Source organism: Cebus imitator, unplaced genomic scaffold (genome assembly GCF_001604975.1).
Source record: "Cebus imitator isolate Cc_AM_T3 unplaced genomic scaffold, Cebus_imitator-1.0 Scaffold325, whole genome shotgun sequence".
NCBI classification, from domain to species: Eukaryota; Metazoa; Chordata; class Mammalia; order Primates; family Cebidae; genus Cebus; species Cebus imitator.
In genome coordinates, this window is record NW_016107640.1 from 2098119 (window position 1) to 2123883 (window position 25765).

Sequence of the window (25765 nt, forward strand, 5' to 3'; positions counted from 1 at the left end):
ATCCCATTGTTGCCAGAAAGCAAAGATGATGTACCAAAGGGACTAAAGAAAAATTTAGGGAGCCCCCACTGCCCAATCTACACCAATTGAAGCATAAAGTCATTATCATGACCAATGATGATAACTGAAGTAACTTACACAAATGAAAAAGTTGATATGAAGTGTTAGCAAAGGTAGTAGTAATATAAAAGGGAAATAGTTTGTAATTTTATTGGTATTATTGAGTTTCAAGGTATTAAATACGTAGCTAGTTTGTTTCTCTTCTGCTTCATACACAGACATTAAACATGGGTCTATAATCAAGTTTGAATAGGAACTTGCTTCTATTTGTGTGAGCAGGAGACACTGGGTGGGGAACCTTTAATTGGGCCAAAGAGTCTCTTCAAAATTGAGAGCTATGCCATGAACAAGATTGGTCCTCGTGATCTGATATCACATCATAACAAGGAATAAGAAAAGTTCGCCTATTCATTGCCACTGATGGTAATACATAACCAATGAAAATCTCTTTTCGGAAAGCCCAGTGGTGTGTTTTCAGATGATAAATTAGCTGGGTTCCTCCACCACCTCCCTGAAGACAGCACTGACTAACTCTCTCAGTTCCTAAAGAACAAACTCTGTAGATGAACCTACAAATGAGACATTAATCTCGCTATGTCACCCAGGCTGGAATACAGTGGTGCAGCCTCCACCTCCCGAGCTCAAGTGATAAAAAATAAATAAGGTCCCAATTATATCAAAGATATGAATATAATGACAGAAAAATAAGGTAGGTTCAAACCATTTGTTCACAACTAATGATAAAGACATAGTGTTTCAGAAAAATAACTGAGATATAGGGATGTAAACTTCCATGATGTAACTAGCACAGCTGGGGACTTGAACCGCTGAACTACACAACCAGATCCCACATTTGGAACTGAAATCAAAGGGATAACAACTTAAATCTTATAACCCAGTTGAGTCTTTTTCTTTGGGGGAATGGTAAAGTTTCTAAAATCCTAGGAAGATGGCCAGGCACTATGGCTGATGCCTGTAATCCCAGCACTTTGGGAGGCCGAGGCAGGCAGATCACTTGAGGTCAGGATTTCAAGACCAGCCTGGCCAACTTGATGAAACCCCATCACTACTAAAAATACAAAAAAGTAGAGGGTGTGGTGGTACATGTAGCCCCAACTACTGAGGAGGCTGAGGCAGGAGAATCACTTGAACCCAGGAGGTGGAGTTTGCAGTGAGCTGAGATTGCGTCACTGCACTACAGCCTGGGCAACACAGCAAGACTCCATTGCAAAAAATAAAATCTGAGAAAGATGCAAATTGTATTACATAGACATATTGATTGCATAGATATATTTATGCTATGTAAAGAAATTTGATATATTGAATTTGTCTTTTTTATCAAGTCCTTAAAAGTGTTAAAAGTTAAAATCACTGGTTAAATCATTTAAAAATTTTGCTTCGTTAAATTCAATTTTTTTTTTTTTGAGACAAGGTCTTGATGTGTCACCCAGGCTGGAGTATAGTGGTGCAGCCTCCATGTCTTGAACTCAAGAGATCCTCCCACCTCAGCCTCCTGAGCAGCTAAAACTACAGGCATATGCCACCATGCCTGGCTAATATTTGCATTTTTTGTAGAAACAAGGTTTTGCCATGTTATCCAGGCTGATCTCAAACCTTCAGCTCAAGCAATCCAAACTGCTGGGATTATAGGCATGAGCCACCGTGCCTGGTCAAATTCATAAATTTTGATGATCTTGTTGAATTAAGTGGTATGTGATTACTTAGAGGAATATTCAATAAGTTTAGGGAAATATTGCTCAATAAATTCACAAGATTATAATGGAATACTATGCAGTCATGAAAAAAGATAAGTTCATGTCCTCTGCAGGGACATGGATAAAGCTAGAAACCATCATTCTCAGCAAACTGTTACAAGAACAGAAAACCAAACACCACATGTTCTTACTCATAAGTGGGTGTTGAACAATGACAACACATGGACACAGGGAGGGGAACATCTCATACTGGGGCCTTTCGGTGGGTAAGGGGCTAGGGGAAGGATAACGGGGTGGGAGGATAGAGGAGGGATAGCATTAGGAGAAATACCTAATGTAGATGGCGGAGTGATGGATGCAGCAAACCACCATGGCACATGTATACCTTTGTAACAAACCTGCACATTCTGCACATGTACCCCAGAACTTAAAGTATAATAAAAATAAATAAAATAAAAAAGATGATAAATTATACATTAAACAATGTACTAATGGTCATATATATTTTTCTCCAAACACAAAAGTGCGTTGAACACTAAAGACCATCAAAAGATAAAATCAGTTTTCCATCCCAGGAGACTCAAAACCATTAAAAGAGATTGCTATTCAAATAAAGATATCACATGTCAAGTCTGTTCTATATAGATTGTGTTAATTTCTCAGATGTCATGGAGCTTGCTCTTTGGATCACTGTACCTTGTGTGGTGAAAGCTTTTGCTTTCCCAGTTTTATTACTAACCTAGAGCTGTCAGTTCCATACCTTTGGGTTCATCTGTCTTTCCTCCTGGGTTAGAGTTAACACCTTTCGTGGAATCCTTCAAGGTTCCATATTCCTTTTCCATCTTAGCTGCTTCTTCCTTGGTACTGTCTGTTTCTTCATGACTCTTCTCTGATGGTGCTGTAATCAGATTGAGCATTGTTGTCATTGCCCTATTTCCTACCTATAAATTGATTCCTCAAGTGGAAATCAACTTTATCGACAAGGTACAGTTTGAGATCAGATCATACTTTGAGTTGAAAGGGATCTTAGTGCTTATCTAATCCAACCCTCTAACCCTATATTACAGAAGAGGAAATTGAGGCCCAGAAGGGGGAAGGATATATCTAAAGTCATCCACTGAATTATCAGAAGAGCTGGGCCAACCCCACACCCCACACCAGCTTTCTGAGTTCTGATTTGGCATCCTTTTCCTTCTGCCACACTGTGTCATTAGAGGGCATATTCTTTGTCCTACTTTAATCAGTGTAGGTGATCAAGCCAAGATATGTCAGGTTCTGAAGTATGTTTGGTGGGTCTTGATTCCAAATGATAATAACTCTACAGCTGCCCAATCTTTCCTTGACATTGCATTTTTGAAGGATAGTCTATTACTCAGAGTCACACCTAAGGATCTGGGGCTATGGCAGGACCTCCTCCTTCTGCTCCCTTCTTCACACTCCTTTACCCCTAGTAACCCTAATTTCGAAGAGAAGACTTGAACTCTTGCTGTCAAAAGGGAAAACTCTTACTCTCTTCTTACCTTAAAATCACAATATTTCCATGTAGTAATCCTTTGTTGAATTAAAAATAATAAACCTTAAAATAGATAACCACTGAAAACAATTGTAATGCATTTCTGCAGGCAATAAAATATTTTTAACCTCAAGCAGTCTAACAGTAAACTTTTAAAATAACAGTGTTTTTCCTGGAATCCCAGCACTTTGGGAGGCTGAGGTGGGCGGATCACGAGGTCAGGAGATCGAGACCATCCTGGCCACCATGGTGAAACCCCGTCTCTACTAAAAAATACAAAAATTAGCTGGGCATGGTGCTGCATGCTTGTAGTCCCAGCTACTTGGGAGGCTGAAGGCAGGAGAATTGCTTGAACCCGGGAGGCGGAGGTTGCAGTGAGCCGAGATTGCACCACTGCACTCCAGCCTGGCGCCTGGCAACAGAACGAGACACTGTCTCAAAAATAAAAAAATAAAGAAAAAGTGTTTTGTTATAGAAAAAATAAAAAAAAAAAAAAGAGAAAGAAATCAGTTATTTTCTGATATAAAACATCCACTAGTGTGCTGTGGTATATATAGAGATGCATTTTTTTTTTTCACAGTTGTGGTACAATTTTGTTCTTCACTGTGTCATTAACATTACTATGGAAGGATGTTTCCAGGTTATTATAAACTGCTTGAAAACATATTTTAAAGGGCTATATACTATGCCGTCAAGAATATGTACATAATTTCTGTGATAGGGACAAAGAGTCAAAGTATAACAATTTGCAATTTTTGTTTGTCATGAATAGTTAAAAACACTTAAAAAAGAATCTGCCAATTGCACATTTTTCTCTTTTTGTTCCACTCTCCTCCTTGAAAGGAGGCTTCTTTTCATAGCTCAGTTCCCTGGGGTTTGATGGGCTGAGCAGGATGATGGGTGGAGGTATGGAACCGACAAAACCAAGAGCGGGGGTAAAGCTCACTACCTAGCAGCACAGACCAACCCAGGGGAGAAAGAAGACCTGAGAGGGGAGAGCAGGAGGCGGGGCAGTGGGGAGTGAACAGATGAGCAGGCACAGTAGTCTGAAGTAGTTACCCAGAGAGAGAAGATACCTAAAGGAGAATTTTAGGATGTATTGCTCAGTTTTGTGATGTAGGCTTTTCATTTCCACCTAAGATTGCTAGCCAGCTCCGAGAATCTTCAGTAAAGACCTACATTATTTTTCAATGTTTTTTGAGGTCAGATTTATGTGCTATGCTTGGTCACGAAATAGCCAAGGTCACATCTAGTTAATCCTATGGCTGCATTTCAGATTTTAACACTTTTTAAAACCTGTAATTTTTAATTAATGCTTATTAAAGTTCATTATTTACCACTCAAAAGGGTTATTATTCTAAAAGCTAAAAAAAATAGTTGAATAATCATACCTGGGAAAAGCTTGCTTATATTGTCAGTAGCATTTTTTTCTAGCTTGTTTTTGGTCTGAAGAGCAATCATTTCATCCAAGTTTTCTGGAGGGAGGAAGGAAGGAAAGAAACATAATTTTATTCTCTGAGAGGTGATATCAAATTTTTACTAAAAATATTTGAATCTCACCAGAAATATCACAATAGCAACTCCAAAATATTAACACTGCTGGTAAGATGTTTTGACCTGGATTTTATTTCTAGAAATCACGGATTCTCAGGATGGAAAGACATATAATTTGAGATCCTCAAGTTCAGCCTCCCACTCAGCTAACTGCTGAAGTCCCTTCTATATCTCTGTGCCCACTGCTAGAACTTCCAGGACTGGGAATTAGAGTGGACACTTGGGATTTGACCTACTGAACCCCTTGTGGTAACTACACTTTTATTTTTCTCTGGATAACCTAACCCTGTCTCACTCTCAGAACATTTGACTCCTTTAGGGGTGCAGTAACCCGAGAATGACTAAACAGCATCTTCCATGACCTAGGCTATAATTCAAGGAGGAGCCCAAGACCCTATCCAGGTCAGTGGGATACAGTGGTGGGACCACTGGTAGAAAGAGGCTCTCTTTCCACTGGGATTGATGCACTGTGAGAGGGTGAGATTGGGACTGTCCCAGCCATCTTGTTCCCACAGGGAGCAGTCTGGAATAAATCAAGACACAAAAAGTCAGAGCTGTGAGATGGGATGAGGTCAATTCTTCACACTATTGGTGGAATTCACAAACCCAAAGCCAGACTATCCCATCCCTCCATGGACTTGTCCAGCTATACACAGCAATAAATTTCTTTTTTACTTAAGCCAAACAGTTTGATTTCTGTCTTTCAGGGCTCTCACTAATTCATGAGGAGGCCAGTTCTACCATTAGGTAGTCTTAGACATCACTTCCCTCCTTAGATTAAGAAGCATTTCCCTACTTATATTAAGCTGCACTGTGTATCCTTGTCTTTGTCCTCATTCTGCTCTTTGGAGTGGCATCAGATTAAGTGTTACTAGACAGGAGTCTGGACGGGGACTTCCTCAAGGTAGATGATGAATTAGAAGCCATACTCTTTGAACCCAGTTATTCAACCAGCCACATAGCTATCTCACTACACTATTTTAGGATGAGCCTTTTCTGCCATTTGCAAACAAGCATGTCTCTGCAATTAGTGTGTAAATATTTTATTATTACTTTGTATAGTTTCACCCCAAGTAAATTCCTCATACCCTGCCCCAATTTTAAAAAGATAATTAATATATTCTAATGTGTAATGCATTGCTTTCTTCTTGGAAATAATGGCCATACCTGGCAACATCTGTAATCATGACACATTGTTGAGGCCAGAATAGAAAGACCACTGCTTGTCACTAGCTCAGATGGGAGGAGAACCTGCTGGTCAATTGTCTTCTACCCACGCTGCCCTGAGCCTCTGGGGATCAAAGGGTGGCTGTCCATGGCAGCAGGGGTCAAAAGCCAATGTGCTTATACAGAAAAATTTTTAAAGACATAACTCAAACTTGAATTGTAAAGTTACACATACATTTCTATATATGCATATAAACATGTACATATACATTAATTTGTATATGTCTTTATAAACAATATTTACATTGTATATGTAATGAACAGATATAATTATTTAAAAACACAAACATTTAGAATAAAATTTAAATCGTCTATTATAATAAAAATAAATCAATAATTTAGATCGTCTCCTCTTCTAGAATATCTAGCCTATTTTCACTGCTTTGCTCCTACAAACCAATGTTGTCCAATTAAACTTTCTGCAATGACTAATGTATTCATTTCTGTACTGTTCACTGTGGTAGCTACTAGCCACATGTGGCAACTGAGTACTTGAAACGTGCCTAGTGCAACTGAGAAACTAGATTTTAAATTCTGTTTAAGTTACTTTTAATTTAAATAGGAACTTGTGGTTACTGGTTACCATATTGGACAGCATGGCTATAAATGATAGTGGGAATATCTGCCTAGCACATAAGCCTTTGAGGCATTTCTGATTTATTTTCATAGGATAATTGACTAAGTGTGGAATTTCTGAGTCACAGGGTGTTGACATGAAACAGTTATTGATATAAAAATAATGTCTTTGATCTACTGTTAATACAGTAGGCCCCAAAGCACTGTGTGTAATATGAGCTTATTTTTGTTATATAAGAGAAAAAAATGACATAGGTATACACACACGCACACACACACAATAACATCTGGAAGAATACAAACCAAAATGTTACCGGAGTGTTGATGTTGTGAGTGATTTTCACTTTCTTTTTAGCATTTTTTGCATTGAATGACTTTTAAAAATAAACATGATCTTTTACAGTCAAGGAAAAAAATAGTAAAACTACTTTCATTTAGGAAAAAATGAGGTTCATACAGAGTAATTCTGGATAACCCTATCTGGTATAGTTTTGATATTTGTTCCCCCAACACTAATGTTGAAATACAGTCCCCAGTGTTGACGGTGGGGTCTGTTGGGAGGTGATTGGATCGGGGGTGATTTCTCATGAATGGTTTAGCACCATCTCCTTGGTGCTGCTCTCCAACAGTGAGTGAATTCTCACGAGATCTTGTTGAATTCTCACGAGATCTTTTTGTTTAAAAGCGTGTGGCACCTCCCCCGCCCGTGCTCTTGCTTTCACGCTGTGACGTGTCTGCTCTCGCTTCACCTTCTGCCATGAGTAGATGTTTCACTGGGCGGATGCTGGTGCCATGCTTTCTGTACAGCCTGCAGAACCGTGAGCCAATTAAACCTCTTTTCTTATTTATTTATTTATTTATTATATGTTTATTTTTTTGAGACAGGGTCTCCCTCTGTGGCCCAGGCTGGAGTGCAGTGGCACTGTCTCCACTCACTGCTACCTCAGCCAAAGCAATTCTCATGCCTCAGCCTCCTGAGTATCTAGAACTGCAGGGGTGCACCACCACACCCAGTCAAACTTCGTATTTTTTGTAGAGACTGCATAACACGATGCTGACCAGGCTGGTCTTCAACTCCTGGCCTTAGGTGATCTGCCTGCCGCAGCCTCCCAAAGTGCTGGGATCACAGGTGTGAGCCATCGCATCAGGCCCCTCTTTTCTCTATAAATTACCCAGCCTCTGGCCAACATGGCAAAATCCTGTCTCTACTAGAAAAACAAATTGGGCGTTGTAGCGCACACCTGTAATCCCAGCTACTTGGAAAGCTGAGGCAGGAGAATCGGTGAGCTGAGATGTTGCCACTGTACTCCAGCCTGGGTGACAGAGCCAGACTCTGTCTCAAAAAAAAGGAGAAAAAAGAAAATAGCATTGGGCCGGGCGCGGTGGCTCAAGCCTGTAATCCCAGCACTGTGGGAGGCCGAGGCGGGTGGATCACGAGGTCAAGAGATCGAGACCATCCTGGTCAACATGGTGAAACCCCGTCTCTACTAAAAATACAAAAAATCAGCTGGGCATGGTGGCGCGTGCCTGTAATCCCAGCGACTCAGGAGGCTGGGGCAGGAGAATTGCCTGAACCCGGAAGGCAGAGGTTGCGGTGAGCCGAGATCGCGCCATTGCACTCCAGCCTGGGTAACAAGAGGGAAACTCCGTCTCAAAAAAAAAAAAAAAAAAAAAAAAAAAAAAATAGCATTGTTCTGGTGACTACCCATCCCATTCTTCCCTGTATTAAGTCAAGCAACAACAGACTTAAATATCCACATGGAAGATCTGAGACCAGAATGAGCAGGATAAAAGTGCTTTAAAGGCAGCCACAGTTGCTGAGAATCTGTCCCGTCCCAGCTGTGTTTCTGCTGGCCACCTAGGGATCCGCTGCACACTCCACCCATGACTACAAATGGAGCAGATTCAATATGGAACAGATGCCCCTTCCAGAGGGAGGCTCCCAGCTTTAGCAGAGTCCTTTGAGAGATGGATACAGTACAGGTAGAAAAGCAGTGACAGATTCTACTCTAGGGAATTCTTTGCTGCCTTGCTGAGGTCTGAGTAATTTATCCTAATGGGAATGTGCCCTGTTGTTTTAGGACCCTTTTACTTCATGCTAATTAAGTCAGAACAATGGTCTTTGGAAGAGGTGGGGGCTCATTGTGTAATTAGACAGCCTTTCCTTAATTGCTGGTTCAAAATGTATTGAAACATTTTCTTACTGTTATGCGTTTAAACATTATTTTTAAATCAAGTAGTAAAACAAGCCATCAGAAACTCTAGTGATCTTGAAGAAGTCCCATCTCTAAAAAAAAAAATAATAAATAATATAAAAACAAAATAAATAAATAAATAAAAATAAAAAGATAAAATTACCTAGCCTCAGGTATTTCTTTATAGCAACTCACGAACGAACGGCCTAACACTCTGTCTTATCAGATTTCCTCATAAGGGGTCATGAGGTCACCTTGTGTGAAGTATATCAGGGATCAATAGTATTTGTTGATTAGGTAAACCAAGCAGGAAAACAAAGCCTTTCTTAAAAACAAAAATTGAACATTTGCAATGTACCTAGTACAACTGAGAAACTAGATTTTATGTTTTATTTAATTTTAATTAATTAAAAAAAACCAACCTATATGAAAAATGAGAGAATGTCCAAGTTTATCTATAAAGTTCAAGGAGTAGGGAGGAGTTGGCAAACTTTTTCTGTAAAGGGCCAGATAGTCGTAAATATGTTGGGCTCTGCAGGCCGTATATGCAGCCTCTTGGAATTACTCACCTCTGCTGTTGTACCATGAAAGCAGCTGTAGACAACACTAAGCCAAATGAGCATGGCTGTGTTCCAATAACACTTCATTTACGACACCAAAATTTGAATAGTTTTCACATGCCATGACGTGCTTTCTTCTGACTCCCCCCCACCCCGCCACCATTTAAATATGTAAGAGCCATTCTTCTTAGTTCATGTACTATACAAAAATAGGTGATAGGCCAGATTTGGTCTATGGGTAGTAGTTTACCACCCCTGTTAACAGATAACAAAGTTCTTTTTTGTAAAACTGAGGTTTAGCAAGAGGCAGTGCCTTCCCCAGGATAACAGCGCTCACCACAGCAGAGCTAGGACCAGGACTCTGGACGTCTGATGCCCAGCTCTTTTCTCCTTGCCAACACACAGACCTCAGAGAGGAAAATCAAGACTCTTACTCCCAACCTTTCAAACACAATGGAAAAAAACCAATGAGTCAAAAAAAAATTTTTTTGAGACAGGGTCTCACTCTGTTGCCCAGGCTGGAGTGCAGTGGTGTGATCTCGGCTGACTGTAACCTCTGCCTCCTGGGTTCAAGCGATCATCCCAACTTAGCCTCTAGAGAAGCTGGAACTACAGGCACATGCCACCAGCCCTGGCTAATTTTTTCTATTTTTAGTGGAGACGGGGTTTCACTATGTTGGCCAGGCTGGCTTCAAACAACCCTCTGCACTGACCTCTCAAAGTGCTGTGATTACAGGTGTAAGCCACCGCACGTGGCCTAGAGTCAAATTTTTATAAAATTATTTCCATGAAGATTATTAGAAAATGCTAATGAGACAACAATTAATACATGTGAAATATTTGTACTCAAGCTGGTTCTATAAAGATAAAAAGTTGAAAACTGGTTAATTTTATTCATGTATACTATCAAACTGGTCAATTCTTGCTACCCAGATGATGTGGGAAGATTTAGCATAAATTATCAAATTAATGAGGTAATTATTGCCAAGTCCCTAATTTTTTTGAACAGTGAAAACTACCACAATAGAAACAAAACACATAGGATTCTTACCAAGGTAGGAAACACCTTCTTCTGGAGATATTGTTCCGTATTTCACCATCATCTTCACAAAGTCAATCAATGTTTTCATGATAGTAATTAGTGTTTCTTTCTCTTTTGCTTCTTTTTCTATATAAAAGAACAAAATAACTTAAAACTAGTGATGGATAGCTTCCTCTTTCAATGTCAATTTATAAAGTTCAGCATGTTTTTGTTTGTTTGTTTTTTCAAAGATGGGGTCTCACTGTGTGGCCCAGGCTGGAATGCAGTGACTATTCACAGATCTGATCATGGCCTGCTACAGTCTCAGACTAAACTCCTGGACTCAAGAGATCCTTCCATGAAGTTGGAACTATAGGTAAGCACTACCACACCCAGCACTAATTATAGTATTTTATTGAAATATTTCTCTCTACATTTATAGCTAAAACCATATATATTTAACTTAAAATCTATATATACTTTAAAAAATCTAAGCTTGATTGGAAATATAGGGTAAGATGCAGCTATACTGAACTTTTTCAGAAATGGGCAATTATAACTTCTCCAGAAGAGTTTAATTTCATTTAAAATATTTTGCTAATAGAGTAGATGATAAAGACACAGCTTTCAACCCAAGATAACATGAACTCAAAAGGAAGGGTAGAAGACTGGCAACCCAACAACTTTTCTCTACTCAGGTGGTAAGTCTTTGAGGTCAAGAACAATCTTTATTCATTAACTTTCTTAATTGAAAATAAGAACATACATAGTTCTAGTTTATGAATGCAAAATTGATTTTTGAATGAGTATATATTACTTTTGAATCTTTATTTCATTTGACAGAATACATATATAGTAAAAATATTCCTACTGCTCAAAAGTAAATAAAAATGAAAAGTAACATTCTCTTCCTCATCCCCTTTAACTCCCTTTAAGTAACGATTACTAGCAGTTTCTTGGGAGCCCTTTGTATTTGACATTCTTTTCTGCCTCTTGATAGAACAAAATGGCTAATGATGCCATAATAGCTCAGTAAATATGTTAATTCTAAAATCAGAAAAAAATCTATCCCCATTTTTGAAGAAAAGACAAACTAAGATGCTAGAGGGGGAACTCTTTTTCCCTATTCTCTGAGCTTCCAGTGAAGGATTTTCTCTAAATACTCCTAGACTTGCTCCCTTCCTCTGTATCCTCCCCACAGATATGGTTGGTAAGCCGCAGCCATTAGCCTACGTTTCTCAACTGCAGGGGATTTGGAATCTTTCTTTTTTTCTACTTGCCTGGAACAGTGGAAGGCAGGAACCTGAGAAACACAAGCCTGTTCTGCAGACTCAACCCATCCCTGAAACTGGCTATTCCAGGACCTAGATGGAGGAGCAGGGAGCAAACAGGCCCACTGTTGGCTCTCACATGAAGCTACATTCTGCAGCCCCGTACTGATCAGCAACAGAGATGATATTTTGGTTTCCTACCTGCTATTAATTTGGTTTCCTACCTATTAATTCTTAATTGGTTGAGACCCTGGACAAGAAAGACAGATGCTAGCAAAGAAATCAGTATGAAAATTTAAATTAAAATTATGAAAAAATAAAGGCAATAAGAAATGAGGTGAAGGAAATGGAAAGATAAAAACAAATAAGGAACAGTTTATACCATAGAGTTTTTTAAAATACCATGAAAGTCATGGGTTGGGAGGGAGGAAAAATGGAAGAAGAGGCAGAGGAAGAGATACTGGAAAATAACTGGTAAATAGTAACTCCAGCTGTCACATTATTTGCTAAGGTCACATCCATAGACGTATTTGGAATCACACTGGTGCTCTTCACTGATGAGAAGTGACTCACCAGGATGACAGAGGTTCTGAGCTGGGCATCTGCCAACCAATGGGGCAAGATGGCTCAGAGTGGACCCTCAAGATGTATAAGCCCTGCAGAGCCAGCCGAGTGGCCGCTGCCATCTGGCCAATGTCTGGAATTGAAACACAAAGTATGTTCTCAAGAAATGAAAGCTTATTTTAAGGTCACTTCTTGGGAGAAATAGATTACAGTTATAGAAGTCTTGATATAAATGTTCAATCTGGGGCTGAATCCTTGAACAGGGAAAGGAAAAGCCACAAAGGCAGTCCAGAACATCTGTTTGAACAATAACAACAGAAACATTGCACATTATTACCCCTCCTTGGAGATTAACCAAAATAAACATGGACTGAATCCTCAGTTAACTCAGTGCACATATGAGCAAAGAGATCAGGACACATGAATGATTTTCCTTAAAAAAAAAAACCACATAATTTCCCAAGTGTGTTTTAGGCTCCTGGATTCCTTCAGTTGAATGCTCTTCATTTTAACTCTGAAGTTAAAATGTTCATAAAGGCTGAAGCTGAAACTGTTCATAAAGATGTCCTAATTTTAAAAGGATGAATTAGGTTTCCTACAGTGTTTTCATTAAGGAAAGTGAGTAATGCCTTTTAAAGGAAGATTTGTCGCAAATGGTGGTATTTCCTGTCTACGTTTGTGTGTGTGACAACATGTATACTACTCAAAGAAGTCAGGTAAAGAAAGACAAATACTGTATGATCTCACTTACACGTAGAATCTCAAATAGTCAAACTCATAGAAGGAGACAGTAGAATAGTAGTTGCCAAGGGCTAAGGGGAGGGACAAATGGGGAGGTGTTGGTCAGAGGGTACGAAGTTTCAGTTATGCAAGATGAATACATTCTGGAGCTTGTACACCATGGTGATTATAGTTAACGTCACTGTTCTGTACACTTGAAATTAGCTAAGAGGTCATCACACAAAAACAAGAAAAGGAAAAAAAGAAGAAAGAAAATGTTAACTGTGAGGTGATAGATACATTAATTAGATCCATTGTGATAATCATTTCACAATGGATAAATATACCAAGACATCACATTGTACACCTTAAATATATACAATGTTTTCTTGCCAATTATACCCCAGTCAATCTGAGAAAAAAAAGAGTTGCAATGAGAGCTGAGGTTGAACTGGGTCACAGTAGGGACACTGCCTGATTCATCTCCATCTTTGTTCTAGCTCTTTTCCAGTACTTTGTTCATAGCACACATGCAGTATTTGTTTGCTGAACAAATACGTGAACCTTCTGTTAACAAGATTAAATTATGTAGAAACTTCACCTTTCCTGATCATCCTTTCCTAAATATTTTCACAACTGGCATACTCCTTTGGAAAAAATCAATGTGAACTGTTTTCCCAAAGCCCACAGTGTATGTCATTGAAGATTACATTTGGAAACTGAAAACAGGAAGAAAATAACCCACTCACACATTTCCTAGAATCGCTCTTCCTGTCCCACATAATCACAACCACACAGTGGTTACCTGAATCAATACTTTTCAGTAGTGCATAGAAATTTGGGAAATACTGGAGTTCCTCAAAGTTGTCTTCACTGTAGGTTTTAGTTCTCCTTTCCAAGCCATTTGTCAAGGTTAAGGTGTTAGATACTGTTTCATCGTTTTCTCCCTTAGTAAGACCATCTTGAATTGCTGCCATTGGAGTCTCCAGTGGTGGAAAATCAATAAAAAAATAAACATTTTGTTAGAACTAGTGAAGCTCCAGCTCTATTCCTTCCTTTGTGATGTCCTTGAATGTGAAGTCCAAGAATTCCCCTTCCTTTGCAGGCTTCTGCAGGTTCAAACCCATTTCTAGACATGTGTGCTGTAGTCATATGAAAAGCTCATTGAAGCTTAGGGAGAAGTGCTTTTATGAAAAGGTCATTGAAGTTTAGGGAAAGGTGCTCTTATGAAAAGGTCATAGAAGCTTAGGGAAATGTGCACTCCCTCGAGGAAAAGCCCCTGAAGACCCCGGCTCCTGCTCAGGGGGAAAAAAAGGGAATTCCTGGGCTCCTTCTCTGGCCATGTTTACCTCCGTAAATGCTCATGACTCTCTACTCAAAAAACTGCCTTTTAATGAAGAGGGAAGATTTGAGTTCACAGATTCTACCAAGAGGGCTGGTGCCAGATGTAGGAAAGCCTGTTAGAATGTCTATCCCTAATAGAGCGGTCACACTTGGGAATTTCTGGGTAAAAATGTAAGTGTTGTCTGGATGAGTAAACAAAATCCTTTCTCCCAGACCTGATCTTTGTTCAGTGGCTCCCATCTCATAAATGGTTCATTCTCCATTCAGTGAACTAGATAGAAATTTAAGAGCCTTTCTTGCCTCTTCTTCCTCTCCCCCCCTCCAATGCATCAGTAGCCTTATTGGCTCAGCTTTCAAAATTTATCCCAAATTTGCACATTTCTCTCTCCACTATACCACTCTGGTTCAAGCAGCTTTCACCTCTCACCTTCTAACCACAACACCACCCTCCCCAAATCTGTTCCCAACACTGCATTTTCACATTGCAGCCAGAGTTATCTTTTTAACAATCTGACCATGTAACTCCTTTGTTTAAAATTCATCAGTATTTTCTCACCGTTCTTACAATAAAGATCAAAGTCCATCCATGGCTCATAAGGCTCTGCATGTTCTGGCCTGGATCCACCTCCCCAGTCTCTTCTCTCTTTACTCTTTCTTTCTGTGCCAGCAACACTGTGCTTATTTCAGTTGCTTGGATACTCCACACATCCTCTATGTGCTGCCTCTCATGTTCACAAGTTAACTCCTATTTGTCAGTTCTTAGCTCAAATTACTTCCTTAGGGAAGCAATTCCTGAGCCCAAGTCCAGGTCAGTTTCCTTTTTTGAGATCTCAGAGAACCATGTTTCTTTCCTCAGAGCACTTAATGCAATTGTAATGAAAATACATGATGATTTAAACATGATCTGCCTCTTCCACTAGACTTTGAGCTTCATGAGTCAGGGATTACATCTTTTTAAAAGGGCATGGTATTTCTAGCGCTTGGTACAGAGTTGGTATTTAATAAATACTTGAAGGAATATTTCACTTGTGTTTCATTTGCATTGATGCATTTGGATAACATGAATCAACAGGTCAAGCATATGAACATTTTAGAGTTAAGTGAATAGGAGTATGTAATAGGAGTGAAGAATTATGGAAATAGCTATGTCAGTTTTAGCTCAGACTGGTGAGCTTGAGTGAAAATCATAAGGGTTTTTTAAATTAAATAAATCTAGAACTCTTTTTTGAGTGGGTGAATCTTCAAAAGCTGCTTAAAAAGATGGCAGCTGGTGGGAATTGGAAGTAAGGAGAGCAGAGGAAAGTTTTTAGGGTATCAAGCAAAAAAAAAAAAATCCTGGCCCAATTTCTATTTTCTAGCCTCTCTAAAACAGAAGCATCAGCCTCTACAGTTTTTGTATTTGAGATAAGATGTTGGAGGAGATGAGGAGACATGGGTCTGTGTGCTTTACAGAAGAAAATCAAAGGACAGATGAGGAATTTGATATCGCCCCTATGGTCAGTTTCATCTAAAGTTTTAAAAAGAATTCAAGGTAGGGAGAGAGATCCCAGCAGCTTGGTTGGTGCCAAGGAAAAAATGAAGAGGCAAGGAGTCCAACAAAGAGAAGGAAGGATGGAATTAACCTGGATAAATAGGCATCTAAATGAAAGGGGGAAGGAGCAGGTGGAAGAGCACAGCCTAGATCAGAGAAGCAGCATTAGGCAGCTAGCTCTGGGGAATATAAAAGCTGGTGGAGCAGAAAATCTAGTCAACCCACTTCTTTGTGGTGGGATTGGGCACAGATGATGACATTGGCTGTGAACAGATACTGGACACCAAAACAACTGTGAGATGTTTGGTTGCAGTTCACTGAGACAGTACACATAGTTGTTGTTATGTGATATTGTTACTTCACATATTATTACATATTATTTTGCCGTGGGGTATAATGTAAGATATAATCTTCACTAAATAATAGAATATAACATAATCTTTACATTATTTTCAGAGTAGAGATAATTTATGTCTTTTAACTTTTTGGTATTTTATGCATATACATACTTTTTAATTAATTAATTTTTTGAGACAGGGTCTCACTCTGTCAGCCAGACTGGAGTGCAGTGGTGCAATCATAGTTCATTGCAACCTCAAACACCTGGCCTCAGGCAATCTTCCTGTGTCAGCCTCCTGAGTAGCTGGAACTATAGGCTTATGCCACCACACCCAGCTGATTATTTTTATTTGTAGAGATGGGGGTCTCACTATGTCACTGGGGGCTGGTCTTGAACTCCTGGCCTCAAGTGATCTTCCCACCTCCGCCTCCCAAAGTGCTGGGATTACAGGTTCGAGCCAACATGCTCGGCCTGAATCTAAATGGACTAAAAATGCCACATACCCCCAATTTTCTTTGGTATCAAGTAAGGTACTAACTGTATACAGATAGAAGTATACACACACCCATGCACATACACATACACACATACATACCATTTTCTCTGGTATTTTTCCAGCCTGATTCTCAGTTCTGCTTGTGGGCTTATTGGAATCCTCCTCGTAATTGTTGGCTTCCTTTGAGATTAATTTTTGCAAAACCTCTGCTACTTCATCTTCCAGTGTATGTGCTTGGCTCTCTGTGATCTATTATAAAAGGGCAAAATATATATAACTGCTACATTCCAGTCTTGAGAATGAAAAAAAAATCTGGACTAAACTGTAGTCAAACATACATTATTTTTTAAAGAGGGATCTTCGGAACCATCTTTCAGACAGCCTTCCCTTATGCCTGCACCACATGCTGTCTGTTATGGGGTTTGCCCACCACTCCTGGAAGAAGTATCTTTGGGCCCACCATGCAAGCTGTTAGTCCTATCCGTTGAAACCCGTGGACCACTTATTTTGAGAAACACCCTGAGCATTGCTCCTCCACAGCTTTGGGTCATAGTCAGATAACCTTTGACACCCCACAACATTAGCATCTTAATAAAGCTGGCCAGGGCCAGTTCAGGGTGGGGGAGCCAAGCTGAGGTGGATTCAAATTAGATTACCTGGAGTTTCTAAAATACACATCACATGCCTTTGCTCATGCTATTTCTTTTTCATCACACACATGTCTTTTACCTCTGCTGGTTATATCCTAGTCATCCCTCTAAGCTTCCTTCAAACGCCTCTTTCTCTGAAGGCTTTCCTTACTGCCAGTTGGATATAAGCTATTGTTTGGCTCTTAACGGTTTTTAAGCAGCTGGCATTTTGGGCGTGTGTCTACTTGCCTAGTTCTTCTGATGGATGACACACTTCGAGAAAAAAAGAATGGTGTCTTACTTGTCCTTAAAACCTACAGGTCCTAGTGGAAGAAAGACACATAAACACTTGGCTACTTGAGTCAAGTGGCTCGGCTTCTTGGCATACTCTAAACTGCACTAGGAACTTGTTTTACTTCCATGCACATGACTTACGAGGCCAAGATTTAGTAGTTTAGAAACAATCTTGTCAAACACTGCTCTGTCGTTTTCTTCATAAATCCTGGTGGCGATTTTATGGACAATGTCTTCAGCAGTTAAAGGAGTCCCGTCTAGTTGATGAAGGCCATCTGGATCATCTAGACAGAACGACCACAACTTCACACCATAGTGATCATAGATCTATTTCATGCATCATATTAAACTTATAATTGGTACTTTGCTTTTGTATACAGATATGTTTGGGATGTATTTATGGTGGTGCTTGGTCCACATAAACCCTTGGTTTGAAATAAAATTGGTCTTCATGTTAAAAACTTAGTATGATAATGGACATTCTGAAACTTTCTTAGGTGAATATAAGGGGAAGGAAAAGCTGAAGGCAACATGAAAGTTCTCTCCATTAATTGTTATCACCAATAATACAAACCATGTTATACTTTTTATTTTTTATTTTTTTATTTTTTTTAGAGACAGGGTTTCACCATGTTTGTCAGGCTGGTCTTGAACTCCTGACGTCAGGTGATCCACTCGCCTCAGCTTCCCAAAGTGCTGGCATTATAAGCATGAGCCACCACGCCTGGCATATTATACTTTTTATTCACATAGTATGTCATATTTATATAGTATGTCATATTATTCAATGTACCCTTCTATATGTGTACGATTTGATATTCCAGTTCCATCAGGGAATAGATTGGTAATATCCCCATATGTACTACCTTTGCAGGCGAATTCCTGGGGTGGGATGGGGACCTCTACCTCACACCCAGAATCAGAGAGTGTGTACTGAAGATTTTATGACTCATCTAAAATATTTACTTCTAATTGAACATGTATCAGAGTGTCATTATGTAAAAAAGGCAGCTTAATGTGACGAGACCCATCCTTAGAGAACAGGGGTCTTATTTTATTTTATGTGCCTGGAATTTAAACTTTTAAAATGTGGCAACCTATCTGCACAAAGCAATATGTAAATCTTTGCAGAGAAGCATGCTAATATGTACCCTTGGCTTTCCTAGGAATACATTTGACAATACGACTTCAGACTAAAGTAAAGGCCCATCCTAAGGGAAAGGGTTAGTGGCAATGAAGCATTGCAGCACATCCATGGAGATATTCCAGGAATCAATTAGTCATTTCCAATCTATACCACATTAAGTGGATCAAGTTTACAAGGCACTTAATTCTGTCTGTTTCCTCTGGGAAGATCAGAAAGATCAGAATTTTAGCCCCAGTGATGTTTCTCATTAGCTATATATCATTGGATCACTGTAAAGGAGTCTAATAAGCTGTCTATCTCATGGGATTGTTGTGAGGATCAGAGGTAATCAGATATAATCAGATATAAAAGTACCTTTTAGATTGCAAAATACTTAAGGTTTGGTGCAAAAGTAATTGTGGTTTTTGTCATTACTTTTAATGGCAAAAATCGCATTTACTTTTGTACCAACCTAATATATGAAAGCTAATGTATTATTATGTGTGCAGTGGATTTGTATTTTGAAATAAAGGAACTGCAATTATCTTCTGGAGAAAATGGAAATTGAATCTCTGGCCAGATTCTGCCCAGATAATCCTCCTCATATTCACTCAGAGAAAGAACATGGTGTTTCTATTCTCATTCTGCTCTTTTCTTCCATGGATTTTGGGGACTCAGACAGGGAATTTCTCCCATGGCCTTTCTTTTAGACTGTGAAAATAGAGGTATATGCAGCTTCAGGCAGAATATCTTCTTGTTTGGAAAGAAGCTTAGGAAAATGATTGGGGGTAGTTATACATGAAGGACTGGAAGTTCTCTGTCAATACAAAATTGCTGAGCTGTTGGCCAGCCCATGAGCCATGATCCCTTTGAGCTGAGTACCAGAGAGACAAAAAAGTAGAAGCCCCTAAGAAAAACAAACAAACAAACAAACAAACGTAAAATCACTCGCCCTCCTGGATGGCTGAAGATTTGGTTCATCATCTATTTTTCAGGAGCAGAAACTCACTATTATGTGCCTGATTTTTCCATTTGTGGCTTGCAAGTCAGGCTCTTGAGAATACATAGAGCAGAAACTGCTCCAGTCTATGCAGAGGTGGAAGAATTTATTTCCCTCCCCACTTATCCCTCAGGATCTGTAAAAGGAGGAATATTGGTTGCCTGCTAGACCTGGAAAATAACTGAGATGACTGTTTTTCAGTCCATTTACTTCACAAAAGGGAGGATGTTAGTAAACCACTGAAGAGCCTTTGCTCTGCTGCACTGCTGTCCTCTTTTGAGCCAGGAACTTAGGTCTCACCTAGCAGCGCTTTTGGTGGATGAAGTAAATAGTGGAACATGTGACCATTGTTCCTCACCTTTCCCTGACTTCCTTCACTCTTCTAAAATGGATACTATTATTCAAAATGGCTTCCTCTTACTCATGAAGGGGTATTTCACTTCACCCTCCATGTATAGACTCCCAGAGGGAAGCCGAACATGGTTTTAACACGTAACTTGTGTTAAGTAGCCACAACATTCTAAGTGAATGTCAAAGGGTCATGTCCCAAGTCATCATCTGCCCAGTTATGTTTTGAATTGCTAGCATCTGATATGGCACTTGACATTAATTTGTTCAATATATTTTAATTAAAGTCATACTATGTGCCAGATACTGGGAATAGAGTGATGTAAAGGTTAGGCAAGCTCCCTGACTACACAGGTCTTATTGTCTAGCTCATAGTCTAATACATAGTAATTGTGCAATAAATATTTGAATGCACATAGGAGCCCCAAAGCACTACTTTGGAAGAGAAATTTGGAAGGATCCTGAATCCTGGATACTATAGAAAACACTGAAAAGGAGAATTGATGGGTCCTATAGCACAAGCCTATTTGGAAGTTTCCTAAAGGCAAGTGTAGATCTGGGAACACATCCTGCAGAAGTTAGCTTCCTTTACCTTCCCCTCTGGGATGAAGTCTACATGCATCTGAGGTTCTATCCAACTTGGTGGCCAAAAACCCTCTGGTTTCAGGATTTCCAGAGCACAAGGGGAGACCAGAAGCTTTCTCACAAATCATTTTCTTGAAGAACCTTGGCCCAGCATCTCTGTGATCTCAAGTGGAGTTAATAGCTCCTACAGTAAACCCGAAGTCATCAAGACTAGCACTTGGTAGTTCTAAACATACTTGGGATGGTAATAAAATGTTGAACAGTTAAAAATTAGTTGCTCAAGTTAGTGGTGAGATCAGAAACAGATCTGTGACTCTGCCTGCATGTACAACCACTGACCAATTCAGGCAACTCAATATTAGACTATTTTATTAAATCAAATGATCACTTCATTTGAAGTAGTTGAATCTGTTTTGTAGGCAGTTATAGTCAGTGTCTATTTGTAGTCCCAATATTTTAGGTTAAGAAAGTGAATTCAAGATTTTAAAAAGTAAATGTCCCTGAGTAGCATGAAATATGATATACATCAAAATATAAACCCATTGCCTCCATCCCACCTCATAGGTACACAAGACACTTAGGAACACTCCTAGGTTGTTATGTCCTATGGCAATTCAATTTAATTCTCAGTTGTTTTATGACAGACATATCAACATAATTCTCCTGTAGCCATGGAACAGAATAAGGACAGGGAAGAAAACCTGTACTTACTCCTAAGCACTAGTTCTCAAAATGAAAAACACATGCTCCTCCTTAATGCCTAGGTACAACAGTTCATTTATTATTCCTTCATATAGTCTTTCATGTTTTCATTCATTCATTCATAAATTTATTCAATGAATTCATGGGCTTCCAGGCACTGGGTCTACAATGTCTCTGTTCTTGTGAAGTTTTCAGTTTAGTTTTGGAGAAAGGCCTTAATCACAGATAATCACACTTACGGAGGTAAAATTACAAACTGCATCAAGTGCCATGAAGGGCAAGAACAAGGTTTTTATCAGATTATATGTGCTAGATGAAGGACTGTGGAAGCTTCATTAATGACTTTGGTTTTCCTGTTTTGTTTTGGTTTTGTTTGAGACGGAGTCTGTCTCTGTCACCCAGGCTGGAGTGCAGTGGCGTGATCTCGGCTCACTGCAAGCTTTGCCTTCTGGGTTCAGGTGATTCTCCTGCCTCAGCCTTCCAAGTAGCTGGGACTACAGGCGCATGCCTCCACTCCTGGCTAATTTTTGTATTTTTAGTAGAGATGGGGTTTCGCCATGTTGGCTAGGCTGGTCTCAAACTCCTGACTTCAGGTGATCTGCCTGCCTAGGCCTCCCAAAGTGCTGGGATTACAGGTGTGAGCCACTGCACCTGGCCTAGGATTTTGGTTTTTAGTCCAAGAGAATGGGACTCTAATAAGAGGTTTTATGAAAAAGAGTGGCACACTTATATCTATGTGTGGAAAATACCACATTGGCTGCCACATGAAGAATGAGTTGAAGAGAGGTGAAGTGATTGCGGGAAGAACTGTAGATTTTGCTGTAGTTTACGTGAGACATAACTGGAGTTTGGACAAGGATTGGAGCTTGGACAAGGATAGAGAAATACAATTGAGAGATACATGGGATGTAAAATCAATAAGTTTTGGCAGATTAGAATTTGAGAGGTGAGGGAAAACATAAACAGTTTGATCCTAGATTTCTGTCTTAAAAAAACTAGATGGATAGTAATGCCTTTCCTAAAGAAACAGTACTCTAAGAGTGCTAGGTTGTGAGGTGGATAAATATTATGAGTTTAATCATGGGCATGCTAAATTTGAGGTGCTTCTGAGACTTACAAGGGAAAATGTCAAATACGTAAACAGATAAATAGGTCTATAGCTAAGAGAAGTCTGGCCTAGTGATATGGGACATCAAGATATAGATGTAATTGAAGCCATGTAAAGGTTAGGAATATCTAAGAAGAAAGGATATGGCTAGGAAGAGAACAATGAAAAGGAAGTAGTGGATATTTCACCTTTTTGTGAGGGGTGGGAGGATACTTTATTGATCTAATTATTTGAAAATTATGATATTTTGTTTGTACTAATTGTTAAAATAAATTTGAATGTTAAAATGAATTTAATAACAAAATATAAATACTAGATTAAAAAGTTTTCAGAGCATCATTAAAGGGAAAATAAACTTTAGCACTCTGGAGCTGGGGCTTTACACATTACCAGAACATATATGCTTTATCTCAATTTTGGACTTGACTAATAAAGGATTATTAATGTTTAAAAGATATTTTTGAAATATGGACTTTCTCTTAACTCATCATGGGAAACTCCAAGTTAACAAAAATAGTTGGCAAAAAGTTCTTTTTTCTGATTTACCTTGAAATTTATGATCCAGTCCACTCTTGGTAGAATCATAATCATCTACTAGTTTTCGATTCTTGGTTGAATCAACATCTTCCACATTCAACTTATTATCAAGTGGGGAGCTTCTTATAGATTGTCTTTCTTTCTCAATTTTTTCCTTTTCTGTTATTGCCTTCAGCAGGTTCAAGTTATCAACAAAAGAGTAGTTGTTCTGACCTCGCTTGTTTTCTGGAAGAAAGGCCCCAAGCCCAACACAACCATTTTAGTTCAGATTCTCCTAGCCTACATTGTTGATATTAACATCAATATGATTTCTTTTTACCTGCAGGAAGTGTTATTTTAATCTTGTCTGCTTCTGCTTCAGCAATCTGTGAAGCAAACAGAAGATAGATCTGGTTTAAAATCATTGCCCTACTACTTACCAAGTATGAGACCCAAATGATTTACTCTCCATGGGATTTAATTTTTTTGTTTGTAAATTATGGATAATTCCTATTTCAGAGCATTGTTATAATTAAATGAGATAAAATTAAGGGCAGAACAATAAGTGTTAATTCCTTTCTTCTATAATATTGGTGACAAAGAAATCTCTGGCAAATTGGCTATCTTACAACAGAGTGGATGTGATGCTGAACTTACTGGGTTATTACATAGTTACTGAATGTATTCATTATACAGAACTCAATGTAAGTAACTGCTAGGGCATAGAATTTACCAAAACTAGATTTCCCAACCTAATTTCTGTCAATTAACTATTAAGTTCCTGATGTTTGTAAATTCAAAATGACCAAAATGTCACAGCATAATTACATTCAATAATAACACCTAAATCAAAATGAAATAGCATTTATAATGTTACTTTTGACCTACCTGTTCATTCAAAGGTCTTTCTGCACTTAACTCTCTATTATGTAGAGATTTGTCTAGAATAAACACACGTGAATATAAATTTAATTGTGCATTCAAAGACAAAATATGCCTCTTATTAAATAAAATCTTCATATAAAGGAAAAACAAATAGGAGAAATAATTTTGGATGATTATGAAACAAATATATATTAACAAAGATTATCAAGATTATACAATAACTAATTATCAGTATTGCCTTATTTATTATATTGGTGTATTTACTGAGTTGACAAAATCACACTTTTTTTTTCTGGCCAGAAATTTAACATATAGTTCTAACACAAGGGTTGCCAGCTATTCTCAACTAGAGAGAGCATAATTTGATTGGTATTATTAGCACATTAAAAGCTCTTTCATCATATGCTGCATATGTAGTGAACAGAATATCTGAGAAAGGTTGTAAGGCAACTAGAAAAAAAAAATCCAAGCCACTTTAGGTGAAGAATATTCCCTTTCTTTTTCAAAATAAGATCTTTAAAAAAAAAACAAAAAAACCATGTTATTGCTCTATCATTTTAAAAGTGAAGAAAAAAAATCTGCCTTCTGTCTCTAAATTCGAACTGATTTCTCTGTCAGTATTCATGGATATAATCTGATCAGAAAATGAGGCAGAGTAATTTACAGCTCACCTATTATACAAAACTTTACCTTGTCCTGGCGAAATAAAAGGAGGGTAGGAAGAAGAAAAGTGTTCACATACCTTGGCTGCCTCCAGGTTTGGGGAAAGCTTGAATCGGGAGCACCAACACCAGAATCCAAGTGCCGATGCCGAGGAACCCCATTCTTCCACGCTCGGCTTGGGTCACAGCCCGGCGCTGGGCTCCCGGAGCTGTAGCTTTTGTTATGAATGAAAAGGAGGAGTAAAAACAGGAAGAGCCAGGAGGGCGGGTGCGGGGCGGGAGAGGGGCCGGGACTGGGCAGCCGCGGGATCTCAGACACTAGGGGGGTCAAGGGATTAGCAGGGCTGGGGCGCGCGGGAGTCACGTCTTCAGGTGGAGGAGAGCGCTGTCCGCCCCGTGGGTGCTGAAGTTCCTGTGACGCGGAGACGGCGGCACCAGGGCGTAGCTTTACTCCCGCTCCCTCCTGGAGAGGAAGTGAGGAAGGAAGCGCATGCTCCATGCACGCCAGAGGCGGGAGGGGATGGCGTCAGTGACTCCAACGCTACTCCAATCCCCCAGGAATGGAACAAAGGAGGGGCGACCGGCCAGCTGGCGTATTTTCTGTGCTGCAGTCCTAAGGTGTCCCTGGGCTCAGGGTCAGCTGACTTGTGCTAAGCGTGACAGAATTGTCCTAGCCTCCCAAGTAAACGTTACCTCTAGGGCCAAATGCCTTCTCTGCCTGTGCACCTGTCAAGGAGAGTTAGATAACCTTGTGCGCGGAGTTCTGCTTTGGGATTCTTCTTTTGGGATATCTGCTCCAGGAGCCCTTCCTTCCATTCACCTCCTATACCCAAAGGTAGATATAATTCTAATCTCTTTAGAAAAACCCTGCCGCAGGTCCCTCTGTTGGTGTACCAAGCATCCCTCAGCTCTACTGATTGGGAAATTCAAGGAACATTCTTCCAAATAGATTGTTGCAACACACTCTCATTCTTTGATGCTGAAACAGAACAACAACAAAAACAAATCATTGCCTATTCCCCTAAGTGTGAGTGTCCCCATCAGTCCTGAGCAACAATGGTAAATTCTCTTTTCCCCACCAAGTGGAACCTCCCCAACTTTACACATACACACCACAAAACTAAATTAGAAAGAAGCTGCATTTCTGTAAAACTCTTGCCCAGAATTTAATTATGCCCAAAGACCTGTGTGTTCCAGGGGTCCTTCAAGAAGGGATAGTTATG

General features: G+C 39.4%; 1 protein-coding gene across 3 annotated transcripts in view; it reads right to left on the reverse strand.

The window, feature by feature from the left end:
- SCG3 (secretogranin III) overlaps positions 1–25104 on the reverse strand; it is a 39508-nt gene extending 14404 nt beyond the window's left edge. Inside the window, exons 1-10 of one of the 3 annotated variants that reach the window (XM_017504631.2) lie at positions 24623–25104; positions 23884–23936; positions 23336–23381; positions 23026–23241; positions 17752–17894; positions 16787–16936; positions 13782–13959; positions 10452–10568; positions 4680–4763; positions 2536–2673 (exon numbers count right to left, since the gene is read on the reverse strand). In XM_017504631.2, the coding sequence (XP_017360120.1) occupies positions 2536–2673; positions 4680–4763; positions 10452–10568; positions 13782–13959; positions 16787–16936; positions 17752–17894; positions 23026–23241; positions 23336–23381; positions 23884–23936; positions 24623–24704 (1207 nt within the window). In that variant the 5' untranslated portion in view covers positions 24705–25104. Of the gene's footprint in view, positions 1–2535; positions 2674–4679; positions 4764–10451; positions 10569–13781; positions 13960–14876; positions 14967–16786; positions 16937–17751; positions 17895–23025; positions 23242–23335; positions 23382–23883; positions 23937–24622 lie in introns of those variants that run through there. The other 2 variants (XM_017504634.2, XM_017504632.2) reach the window with 2 other exon arrangements.
- Between the last annotated feature and the right edge of the window lie 661 nt (positions 25105–25765).